The sequence below is a fragment of the Drosophila mojavensis genome, unplaced genomic scaffold (genome assembly GCF_018153725.1).
Source record: "Drosophila mojavensis isolate 15081-1352.22 unplaced genomic scaffold, ASM1815372v1 contig_36, whole genome shotgun sequence".
Taxonomy (NCBI): Eukaryota; Metazoa; Arthropoda; class Insecta; order Diptera; family Drosophilidae; genus Drosophila; species Drosophila mojavensis.
Genome location: NW_025318858.1, coordinates 18,878,128 through 18,890,862, shown reverse-complemented (window position 1 = coordinate 18,890,862; position 12,735 = coordinate 18,878,128). Strand labels below are relative to the sequence as shown.

General features: G+C 33.3%; 2 protein-coding genes across 5 annotated transcripts in view; both read right to left on the bottom strand.

The window, feature by feature from the left end:
* The window catches only part of LOC6577284 (uncharacterized serine-rich protein C215.13), a 42,919-nt gene extending 35,810 nt beyond the window's left edge, over nt 1-7,109 (bottom strand). The window contains exons 1-2 of one of the 2 annotated variants that reach the window (XM_032728876.2): nt 6,785-7,109; nt 1,203-1,316 (exon numbers count right to left, since the gene is read on the bottom strand). The gene's annotated coding sequence lies outside the window, so the exon portion shown is untranslated. The remainder of the gene's footprint in view (nt 1-1,202; nt 1,317-6,784) is intronic. The other variant, XM_032728877.2, reaches the window with a different exon arrangement.
* Nucleotides 7,110-11,449: 4,340 nt separating this feature from the next.
* LOC6577282 (nitric oxide synthase) overlaps nt 11,450-12,735 on the bottom strand; it is a 46,993-nt gene continuing 45,707 nt past the window's right edge. For all 3 annotated transcript variants that reach the window (XM_044009066.1, XM_002003213.4, XM_044009067.1), the window contains exons 18-19: nt 12,636-12,702; nt 11,450-11,726 (exon numbers count right to left, since the gene is read on the bottom strand). In XM_044009066.1, the coding sequence (XP_043865001.1) occupies nt 11,619-11,726; nt 12,636-12,702 (175 nt within the window). In that variant the 3' untranslated portion in view covers nt 11,450-11,618. The remainder of the gene's footprint in view (nt 11,727-12,635; nt 12,703-12,735) is intronic.

Below are 12,735 nucleotides of genomic sequence, written 5' to 3'. Positions count from 1 at the left end.
ATTAAAAATAAATTTATAATAAATATTGACTGCTATGAAAATAAAATAGGTTTAAATATTTGTATAGCATTGAAAATAAATTTATAATAAATAATTATAATACATTGAAAGCTTCATAGCAAACATAAACAACCATGGTAAAAGCAAATAGGGTTCACTATAGTCGAAAAAACTTGAATTTATGTTCGGCAAATCTGCTTGGCAATGCTCCTTTAAATTTGAATGCCACACGGCAAATTCGATGTGAAATTATGCATTGGCCACATATTCTGGACAGAGTTCAGTTATTTCTTTTTATTTTTTATTTATATATAATTTTTTTTTTTTTTTTTTTTTAGTTCTTTTGGCAACATCATCGAGTTGTTTATTTGGTTTTCATTAAAAGTTTTGCATTTTTGTGGACAGTTGTGACGTTTGTCACTGTTCAGTCAGTCAACAAGTTTTTCATATATATGTATATATAAATCTTTTTTTTTCATTCATTCTTTTGCCTAGCTAACAAATATGAAAGCATTTTTGAAAGCTGCCCCCAGAGGGAAAATTTGTATAAAGTATTCCCTTAGCCAAATATGCTACATATGTTTAAATTATGGCATGATGGAAGGTAAATTATGATGACGTTTGATGGTACGGAGTTTTAGTCTGGCTAATTTAGATTTTCGAAATTAAAATATGACTTAATAATGTGAAGACTAAAAATATACGGTTTTCAAATCTTCAAATGCCTGAGACAAGCTTTTAAAGATTTAAAAATATTTTACTCTTGGTATTTTAGTTCCTTTATATGAACCTTTTGAAATTAAATTTATGGACGGTTAAATTTACCTAAAATATTTTCTAGGATTTTGATTCTGTTCTGTTAATCGCTTTTCTACGAAGCTACTAAATGTGAAATATTATTAAAAATAAATAAAATATTTATTGTGGTAGGTGATATATTTATTTATTTATTTATTTTTGAATTTACTTAGAAGTTGTAAATAGTATTAATAATAAAAGATCAGGCCTTTGTTACATGTGATATATATATATATGTATAAACATTATAAATCTGAATTTGACTCAAATTTTAAAATTTCCATTGAAATTTCATCATGTCTAACTGCAGTCATTAATATTTTACAGAGTATCTTAATGCCTATTAAATTCCATATCAATATTTAGTGTAAATATTATAATTTTTTTTTTTTTTTCAAACTTACCTCAAGCTGGGAGTAGACAAAAAAAATATATATATCGTTGCGTGGCGAAATTTATTAAATTTATTTTTGCTGATTTTTTCTCAAAACTGTTTTTGACGTTTCCCAAATGATTTCCTGGTGAATCGACATACGGTGAATTAAACAATTTATTATTTATAATCGAATTTAATGCATTTAACAATTTAATTATTTAATGTTTTCACGTTTGAGGCTGTACGAAAATTGTATTTGATTTCTTGCTGCTCACATGCTGTTACATTATATATTGTATATATGCGTATATATGTTTGTATATCTACTTAATTATGAATTTAATTATAAACATATTTTTGCACGCGCAATTTAACAAATTTTGAGCTGAATTTTGCAAAATTTTGCTACAGTTTAATGCGTGTGTGTGTGTGTGTGTGTTTATATATATGTGAGCGTATTGTTGTTTTCTTGCAATTGCTAACTGAGATAACAATGCGAGCTGAGGTAGAAAGGCGTGGCGAGGGCGTTGCACATAAGCAAACGTCTTCAATTTAATTAAAGCAAAACAAGTCGATATGCGACCGAAACGACTATGTGACGCGCTAATACCCTGCAATTGAACTTTATGTATGCAGATGATATGTATAAAGATGAATTCATTCACTTGAATGTGAGTTGAAGTTGGTTAGTGATATATAGCATCTCAGATATGGTATGTTTAAGTACTTTTTAGCTGAATTAGACTGACTTTTTACCAGCAAGCATTTTAAGCTAGCCTAAAAAATATTACTGATTCAAGAGAAAATGGTGCAGGTTAAAAAATTACACATGCTTATAGACGTAAATCATAGATGCAAAAAAAAAAAAAAAAAAAAAAAAAGTTTTCAATTATATATAAATATATTTTATCATTTATTTAGTATTGAATATAATAGTGTATTCCAATAGGGATAGGGATCAAGTATCGATACTTTACTATAGATTTATCAACACTCAACTAGAATGCTATCAAGCGAAGGAGAATCAGCAGAGTCCAGTAAATAATTAAAATCAAATTTAAATTATGAATGTTGAACATTGATTTTATATATTTAAATTTTCTAATTGCCAATCATTTAAAATTATTAATTGAGCTCTCATGAACTTTGCAATCCAATCGATTGGCCATGCAGCGATAGGGTATTGAGATATTGCAAGTATTTAGGTGGCCATTGGGCATGCAGGCCGTGTATCTGACAGATACTTTTCACAACTAAGTACTATCCGGCAACAGTTGACGCGAATTCGCAATGCGAACGCAAAGCGAAATATTTGCGTTTGCGTTTTCATTCATAAAGTGCAAAAAACGAAAAAGAAAAAAAAAACATTTTTGTTCGCCTCACTAATGTCGACTCTGCACCAGTTTAAATGGGTCCACGTGCCGGAATTTTGGGCCAGGTGGGGATTGGCTCCCAGCTCTCTGTGTGTGTGTATGTGTGCGTGTGCGTGTGCGGTAATGAGCGCTGTTAAAATGCGTTAAATGATTTTTCTTCGCCTTTTTATATTTTTCATTAAGTTTTTTTTTCTGTTTTGTTTTGCACCTTTTTAGCTTCTTCTGTGCTTGGTTCGCTTTGCTATTTTTGCAGCTACTCGCCAATTTTTGTCTTTCTTTTTTTTTTCTTTCATATTTGCCTATGAATGAAGTTTATTTATTGTGGGTAACGGCTATTTGCTTGGCATTCGCTTTGCTTTGATTTTTCGCTTGCTTTACTGCTGCCGACTCGCCTTCGTCTTCGCCTCCATCTTCTTCTTGTCGAAGTCGAAACGCATTTTTGCTTTTTGGTACGCAGGAAGTTTTATGACCTGGCAGACAGCAGACGTCACTGAAATTTGCAATTTTTTTTGGCTCCAGCTCCAGCTCTGGGTCTGGATCTGCCTTTGACTCTGGCCAGTGGCCAACAAATTGTTGTTGTTGACGGCAAGTGAGGCGGAAAAGCGGCTACAAGCAAAATTTTAGCTAGGTGAGAACTCAAGAGCAGTCAACATCTTAACGAAACATATTTCTGCCTTTGTGGTTTTCGAGCTAAAAACAAAAGTGCGAATCGAACTCAGCCAGAAAATGTTCTTATAAACAAAAACTTTTTGCTTTTTGGCCAGCATTGGGAATTGTTTGTTTCAGTTGATTGGGCAGAGATTGAAGCTTTAAGTTTTAATAGAAACGAAATTTAATTATATTTCAATGCAGTTCATCACGCTCTGATTATAATGAAATTAGGCATAAAATTTATAGATAATTCATTGCAAAAAACAGCTTAAAATATTGTAATATAAAATATATATGAGTTAATCTAGATTTTCATTAAGAGCAAAGCAAAGAGATTGTGCTCAGAATCCATTCAAGATCTCGACATTCCTACAAACTTTATTACTCCAAAGAAGCTATATATCTTAGCTTATACATTTTAGACATATTCTACAAGTATAATAATTAACACTCTTTTTTCTATAAACACAAATGTTTCTTATATCATTTTTATTCAGCTTTTGGCAGTCTTTTTGTTGGCAACTCTAAACCAAATTAATTTAAAGCATTGTGTTCGCATTTCTATCTCGCTTCTAATCACAGTCCCAACCAACTTCAGCTCAGTTCTCCCTATACATGTGTATCAAACAATAAAACTCTTCAACTTCATTTCTCTAACCACTTATATCTGCCCTATATATAGTATTAACTAGCATATCACACGCTCTCGCTCTGCGCGCTATCTCTTTCTCCATGGAACACGTGAAAGATATTTAAATACTCTGTATAAGTATCACATAAAATATAACGCAGTCCGTCACTCGGCCAAGCATTTCGTTTAATCTCACGTAACAGAAATAATTATGAAGATCCACATACATAAATACATCGTTCTACAACAAAAAAGTAAAATAAAATAAAATGAAAAAAAGAAGCCAAACCAGCCAACGAATTACCTAAAACTTCATCTCACTTAACCTTGAACTTAACCATTAGCGCGAAAAATCAACTACATAATTTATGATAAAAACAGAAAAATAAAAAAAGTTGCCTATCAATAACAAGGTGCGAAATTTCATAATGCTTTCAAGCTGCGAATCTATTGAGGAATTGAGTAATCAGAGAACCTTCAACCCATATCCGATTCTTGGCACCTTTCTTTGATCAAACACAGATACAACTGGGGTATGCGGCTATGAGATACCTCGTAAATTATAATAATTTATATACAATTAATTATTTAATTTATATATAATAGTGTTTGGTAGTTAACTACACAAGTTCAAAAAGATATAACGAATATATCTATGTTCATTGTGAGCTTTGCGAATCTGGAAAAACTATAGCTTTTATAATTTTAGTACTAGCAACTATATTACTGTTATCGTTCTTTAATTGTTTGCAAAAAAAATTATATTTATACCAATTGTGGGCGTGGTACATCGATAAATGGATCTCACAGTATTAGGGATACGAATGAATATTCTGAAGTCAATATTTTTCTATTTTTATTTTAGTTAAAACATAATACTTTATACTTTATACAAGTCAAGAAATCGATGAATATTTTACTTATGGCCAAATCAAAGCCTTTCTGGTTTAATAATAAACTTAGTGTGAGTTTTCGAAGTTTATTCACGGACGAGAAGGTTCTAAGATAGTCAATAATTAGAAGAGCTCATTTTATGGGCAGAGGGTATACAAACAAAAATGTATCAATGTCATGGATGTAAAGTTTGTAAAATACTCTAAACTTAAGCGACTTCATATTCAAGGTACAGGGAATATAAACTCAAATGTATCGATTTAATGGATTTGAAATTTCTAAAGTACTCTATATTTAGGCTAGTTCATATTATGGATATAAACACAATGTATCAATGTAATGGGCAGCTATTGTATACAAATACAAGCTGAAATTAACACGCCTGTTATCAAATAAAATAAAAAAAAAAAAAAAAGTAGCAACAAAAAGTATACAAGCCATGGCTAAAAGGCGGAGACAGCGACGGAGACACGCGCGGCGTTGGCGGCTTCGTGTGTCAATTTGGCATGATATTTGCTGTAGCTAATGTTGTTGTTGTTGTTGCAATGGCAACAATGCCATTAAGCTCAAAGTTTTATTATCTGTACAAACGGCCTACATGACAAACAAAATAGAAGCAACAAACTGAGATTTGTGACAAGTAGCAATGAACCTTGTAAGGTCTCGGCTGCTGTACGTACATCTGGGTGCACATAATAGATCTCATAAATTTTTAATATATTTCATAGACTTGCTGACAGTTTGCCATTAGAGGCCGGCAGTCAACAAACTCATCAATTTATTTCTCAAATTTTAGATAATAATTGCACAGGCACTCGTTAGTTTCAAGTGCTTCTCAAGTGTGTCAAATGCGAGAAAAGAAAACAAATCAAAACTCAAAATAATAAATAAAATGTTATTTTGAAGTGTGTATCATGGGAATCGTTGTTTGTTCAGTGACCCCTCAAACATAAATTTTCGATTCTACATCAAATATTATATCGTAAATATATTTGAATATATTTTATGGATTTTATGTGACGAATTCGAATGCGAATGAATTATTTGTGCAATTATTATTCTTTATAATTAATATTTTTTTATTTTTAATTCAATTTATAGGGCATACAATATGTTTGTAATTCACGTACTTATAATCTCTTTTATATTTATTAAATTTAAAATTATTATTTTGTTTTTAAGCTGTTCGATATGTCTCATATCAAATCATATCAATTAAGCCTTTCTAACAATTTTAATTGCATATCAAATTATCTACATAATTACTTTAAGGCACGAGCACTTCATTATGAAAATCAATCTATACATATATTATATTATCATTCTTGCTCCATTTTGCATTATTTGCGTTATGTGTAGAATGTGTGGAGACCAAGACGGAAAAATTAAAAAAAAAAGAGAAAAAAAAAACTAAAGTAAAAGAAGAAAATAAAATAAATGACTATAATTTTTTTTATTTTAATATTTTACTGATAGAAAATACAATTTTATACATTCTTTTTTTATATTTTAATTTTTTTTTTTTTTATTTATTAATTTGTAATTTTGGTTTTTACTAAATGAAAGTAATATGTTCTCTAAAAAAATGTGAAGTTCAAGATGTCGTGCATGATATAAATTCATTACATGAAATGCAGTCTTTGATCTATGCATTTTATATTTATATTTTATGGTTATATATGTAATTTACACACACCTGTACCCCTCTACATTTACTATTTATTTTTTTACCCCTCTATCCATCGCCCTTATCTGTGCAGTACTCTAAAAATTTATTGTTCAATAATTTCACTCTTGGCAACCGAAATCAACAAAAAACAACTTTGCATTAGTTTTGTAGCTGTTCATGTCGTCGCTGTCGTCGTTGTTGTTATTGTTGCAATGCATAATATCAGTCGTGTTATTTGTTGTTACTAACATACACACACACACTGACGGACAGACACAACATAAGCTCACACACACACACACATATACACACTCTCCTATGGGGGCAACAAAATATTTCGCGCTTTTTCGTATGTGGCGCGCAATGGGCTAAAAATTTTCTGATTAACGTACTTAGTTGTTGTTGTTGTTGTTGTTGTAGTTACTATTACTGCTTGTTGTTGCTGCTGCTGTTGCTACTGGTCGTTGGTTTGCTCATTGGCTTCAACACGTTTCTTTGCGTTTTCTTTAGCGTTTTGTTGTTTTTATTTTTTTTTTTAGTGCTTTTCCAATTTCTTATTCACTTCATGTCTGCACAACGCGCTTCAACACTCAAACACGCACAGAAACACATTTAATACACACGCTCAGTGGTATCAACTTAGCGAGTACGCGCTGTGGCTAAGCTTTTGATTTTGATTTTGATTTTCAACCGCGCCGCCAACGTTGAGCGCTTGAAATCTCGTTACTAACTAAAATAAACGACGCGAGGCGCGCAACCAAACTGAATACAGCAGCAGCAACAACAACAACAGCAACAACAACGACGACGACAACAATAGCAACAACAACAGTTAAAATAAAATCAACGTTGTCGCAGCGACGTCGGCGTCAGGCGCTTGATTATGTGTGCGTATGTGTATGTTGTCGGTAACTAAAACAGACACTACTCACACTCATATACACACACACGCAGAGTTAGTAAGCGCGCTCTCAGCCACACACGCTCACACACATGCATATAACTTCACAAGAGCGCGACTTTGGCTCGAGCGCAAGTTCAAGTCGCAATGTTAGCTTGAGCCGGCTGCGACGCCAGCAACTGCAGAGTCAGAGAGAGAGAGAGAGAGAGTGTGAGCATGTATGAAGAGAGCACGCCAAAGAGAGTATTCGCATTTTTGTGCATTGTTTGTAACAGTGAATATCGAATGAGAATGGCAACTGGACACATAAATTAATTCTTGCTTAAAAATGGTTTTGTTTTCAGACTTTTAGCAATTATGAAAATATATTTCATTGCTAATTACTACACTTGAATTGTGAGTGCTCTTCGGTGACAGGTACAAAGTACTTGCACAGGTGCTGCGCATTGCTTAATGTTTGCAGCGTTTACTTGCGAAATGCACCGTACAATTTACTCATACATATTTGTAATATGTATATGTATTTACTATGTTAGAGCATGTTGACTTCGGTGTTTCGTTGTTGATCGACAAGTTCGAAGCGAACTTCAAGCGAAGCTCACGTCAAGCCGGCTATTGGGTGAGTGCTGCTCCACTTGTTGTTGTTTTTAAAAACAAAAGCAGAATTGGCAATGTTGCTGGCTGCGCTGGCAACATGTTGCTTCCGCTCTGTGGCCGCAACATATTCGTTCAATTTACATTTTTTCTCAGTCTGATGAGTTTTGCGGCTTCTCGTAAATATTTCGCTGTTGCTTTTGAGAATTAAAAATTCCATTTTCCTTTGCTGTGCCTGTGCCATTGTCAAAGCGTCTGCCATAATGCATATTTAAAGTATGCGCCGTGTTGTTGTTGTGTCTGTCTCTCTTGCAACTTTGTTTTTTTCGTTACCCAGCGGCCTCTGCTGCTGCCACTGTCGCTGCTGCTGTTGCTGCTGTTGGTGTTGCTGTTGCTGTTGATGACGTCTAATTTTTAACCGAACTCGTTTGCTTACTCACACACGAAATTATGTCAGGAATGTTGGAAGGCGGCGGCGGTTGTTGTCTCACGCAGTTGTTGTTGTTGGGCTGCGTTGAAAGTCTGTGATTAATTCTGTGAGAGCAAAAGCCGGTTAGCTTTTTTTTTGGTTTCCCAGACGCGTGCCAAAGCCGAATTCTTTGTTGTTGCTTCCCTCATTGCTGCTGCTGCTGCTGTTGTTGTTGTTTTTGTTGCAAGCTTTAAGCTGCGCACTTTTAATATTGCATTTACGTAAGAGGACGCAACACCTTGATTAATTGAAACTAAGTTCGATTATAATCATTTTTATTTGGAATTCTGACAAAACATATCACGCGATCGGGGTTTTTTGAACTCCCGTTTCGTAAGCCATTGACATTTGCCTGAAGCGTTCATTTTTCTTTTCTTCTGCTCATTTCTGCTACAACTGCACTTTTTAATTGAGTTTCCGCGAGCTCAGCGTGTTTGTGTTTTTATCTGACTAAACATGTCATCAGCACAGAATCGAAGGCTAAGCAATATGTCAACCAAAGCAGTAATATTTTTTTCGCTGCAGTCCCAAAGCAGAGCTCATCCAATCTTTCAGCCACGCGACTTCGTAAATTTCAGCGGAATTGACAAATTTTTAACAAGAAAATGCAACTTAATTTATTTTTTAACAAAAGGTCAGTGCTTGCTAAAGACACTCAATACCTATGTTACGATACCTTTGATTGAAATCAAAAAGTGCTTTACATATGAAATGTGAGCAGGGCGCAGACAGAACTAAAAAAAAAGCGACGTCATATAAAATGGTCAAAATAAATTATGCACTCAAGCTTAAAATATGATAGTAAACAAATTTAATTTTAGACAAACCAATAGTGACACTATTTCAGATAATTCAGATAATTTTATTTCAACAGCTGTTGAAGTTGTCTATCTTTTGTAGATCTTCAAATATTTTAAATCCCAGTTGCAATTGCTGAACATATTGAACATTGCAATAAAATATTTGACCTTGAGCTTAGATCACTCTCCTTATGCTATTCCATACATACCATAAGGAATTCATTATATCAAAGTATAATGGAATTCTTATTGATATTTCTTTCATTTGGCCTCTCATCTGGTTTCAGATTTTAAAAAATCAGCAAAAATAAATCAAGCACACAGTTAAGCCTTTCTTCAAAAAGAAAACCCCTTTGAATAGGTTTCAACAAATTTGTGTCCATATGTCACATCATGTCTACATTCATATCTATCATTTACTTATCTTCCGTCTGCCGGTGACATATACCTGACAGGCTGCGCCTGCCTGTACGTGAAATATGAGTAGACATTGAGAGATGTGCAGTGCAGCAAACCAAATGTCAATCAGCAGTCAAACCGCGACTGTTCAATAAAACTCCAATTTCCGATTTTGCAAAACAACAAGAAAGAAGAGAAAAATGATAATAAATTGAAGCAAGTTCTTCAAACATAAAAACACAAGACTCAACTGGAAGCCAAGCCAAGAGCACAAAATTCAATTCCAACATTGAAATCAGATACCGAGGCTAGGAATTGATTAGAAGAGAATCCGAAACCAAACTAAGGTAGTAGTAGCCATAGTGCGAGATGCGACGATAGAGTCCAACTAGAGCCGCTAACAAAGCTGTTGCTGTTGCCGTTGTAGTTGCTTTGAAACCCAAATCCTAACCGCAGAGCCAACAGACAGACGGACTAACTGTCGCTAACAGCCAATGGAATGTTGGCGCAGCGGCATGTCGAGTATTTTTCATACGTTTTGCTACAGAATAGAACAAAAGTGAATTCAATGTCAACAAAGGCGGAAGATAGTTAGGGTAAAATAATCTGATTTGGTTTTTCATTTTTGCCAATGATAGAATTGTGAGTACTATGTCTATGAGGGGGTTATACTAAATTATAAATATAAATATTAGATGACAATAAACCAAATCAAACCATAAATAGAACATATAGAATTGTTTTGAATACAAAACATATATCATCAGTAATTCAGTTATGTATTTATTAAATACATATTCTCAAGTCTATAATACAAAAAAAATTCTGAGACTTTTGCTACATTAACATGTGTTTACATGCGTCTGTTAACTAACAGTAGTCAATCCAAGTTATGTTAATTAACAATATAATAATAACTAAATAATATAAATATGTTAACTAAAAGCAGTGTAACACAATTATGTTAACTCAATGTTAACTAACATTTTTTACTCTGCCACACATTTTTGATCGCCAACAAACGTATCCCTCTCTAGCTTATGTAACGCTATTTTGTATAGCGTGAACAAAATATATATAGAATAATTATATTATTATAATGTTAAACTGAATTTACCTTTCTAGCCCTTGAAAAACAATTCGCTCAATCATCAGAAATGGCCTGTTTCTACTTACCATAACTTAGCATCTGATTTGACTCCTCATTTTCCAGCGTTACATCAACTTTTCTCAATGGAAATATTTCATTACATTTCATTTTGTAAATTGCATTTCATGCACAATTTAGCATCTTCAGCGAGCGAAATCCGTTCAATCAACTGGCCAATGTCAATGCCAATACCAATGCTGATGCCAATTCCAGTTCAAATAAGCCTCTTAGCCAATGTCAACTGCAACATTTTATCGCATTGCAGCGTATTTTTGCCGGCTTTGACTGCTGTTTAAATTAAATTCCAATTGAAATTGTAAATTCGATGGAAAATCCCCGAATGAGTACATTGAATTATTTGATTTGATTTATTGAAATATATATATTTAAACATTTAGATTTTTAAATTTTGATTTGATTTTGTACATAAAGTCGAGAGATTTAATAAACTTTGGTATTTCGTATTGTAGTGAACAAAGCGTAAACTTTCAATTGTATTATTATTTAACTAAGGGTAATAACAATAGTAATGTAATAATATTTTGCTTAGCTGTAGTTTCGACAAGATTTTATTGATGAAGCTTTAACAGATATACGGGCAAACGGTGGGTAATTTATGGGGCATAAATCAAAATGTGACGTATGTCAATCTCTTCTTTTTCTTTGAATGGATTTTCAAAAAATAAAAAGCTTAATTAGATGCGCAACATAAACTATACTAAGTATTTTTTTTTTTTTTTTGAATTCTTATCTAAATAATTATTATTAACTTTTGGAATAATCATAAATATTTCGATCACTTTGGACTGTTTAATCGTAAGCTTTAAGACTTCTTCTTAGGTGAGAGGCAAGTGTCAAAGTAAAACGAATTCCTTGCCGCTTAAGAGTTGAGCTGCTATGTCAGTTATCCTTACTATGGCTGCGATGCCATGCGAATCCTTGCGGTCGCACGTGACTTTGTGTGTATCTCGGCGGTGCGCAGCGTAATGCCAAAGATATCCTCGTGATAGCGATTCTCGTCCTGTGTGTGTGTGTGCGAGTGTTTGCAAAAGAAATCAAATAGAGTATAGAGTTAGAGGGCTCTCAATAGAAGTGTAAAGCTCATCATATTTGTGGCTGTCAAGAGAGCCAAGCAAACAAAATGCCAAAACAAACTAAGTGCTAAGAAAAAACTATTGAGAACAAGGAGCTACTGGCTGATACCCTGGAATGAAATTTTTCTCTTGCACTTTCTCCCTCATATAAGTTTATTAAAGCAAGTATATTGCAAATGTACTCAGTACAAAAACATTATTTTAAATAAAAGGCCAATAGCACTGCAATGAACTATCGATTATTAACTAGAATGTTATCGATACTTAACTATACTACCATCGATACTCAACTACAATGTCATCAAGAGACGAACAGTAAATGAGTAAATTTCAATTTCAATTGAAATATTGCCTTTCAGAAAATCTATAATTGTTACTTATTTGTCAAATATTTTCAACTTATATTAAAAATTTTTTTTTTAATTTTTTATTTTTTAATTTTTTATTTTTTTTTTTGCTTTTTTTACCTTAAAAATGTTTTATTTCTTTAATTTTAACATTTCATTATCTGTCAAAAACTAACTCATCTACCCCACTCGCTGTGCAAACAGAGTATCAAGCAGCAAAGCAGCTGTAACTGGCAACAAAACGTTTGCATTTTTTACAACTACACACAAATATTGTATTTATGCAGCTGAAGGAACTGCGAACACCGAGCAAAGTTTCGCCCGCTTTTCCGCTCTTAGTAGCTAAGGTCGCATAAAATGCGCATACGCCCCGTGGCCCCCGCTTGTGGCGACGGAAGCGAACTGTCTCACACTCACACTGGCACTCGCACAGTTGCTTTATGTTATTTATACGTGCAGTTTAAGTTGCGCCAGTTGAAGGATACTTACGCGCAATGTGAGCAAAAATGTCTCAACTTCCGCCTCGGTCTTTTGCTCCTTACCGGCAATGCATTTTCTGTTGCAAAAGCAAGAAAAGAAATAAATATTT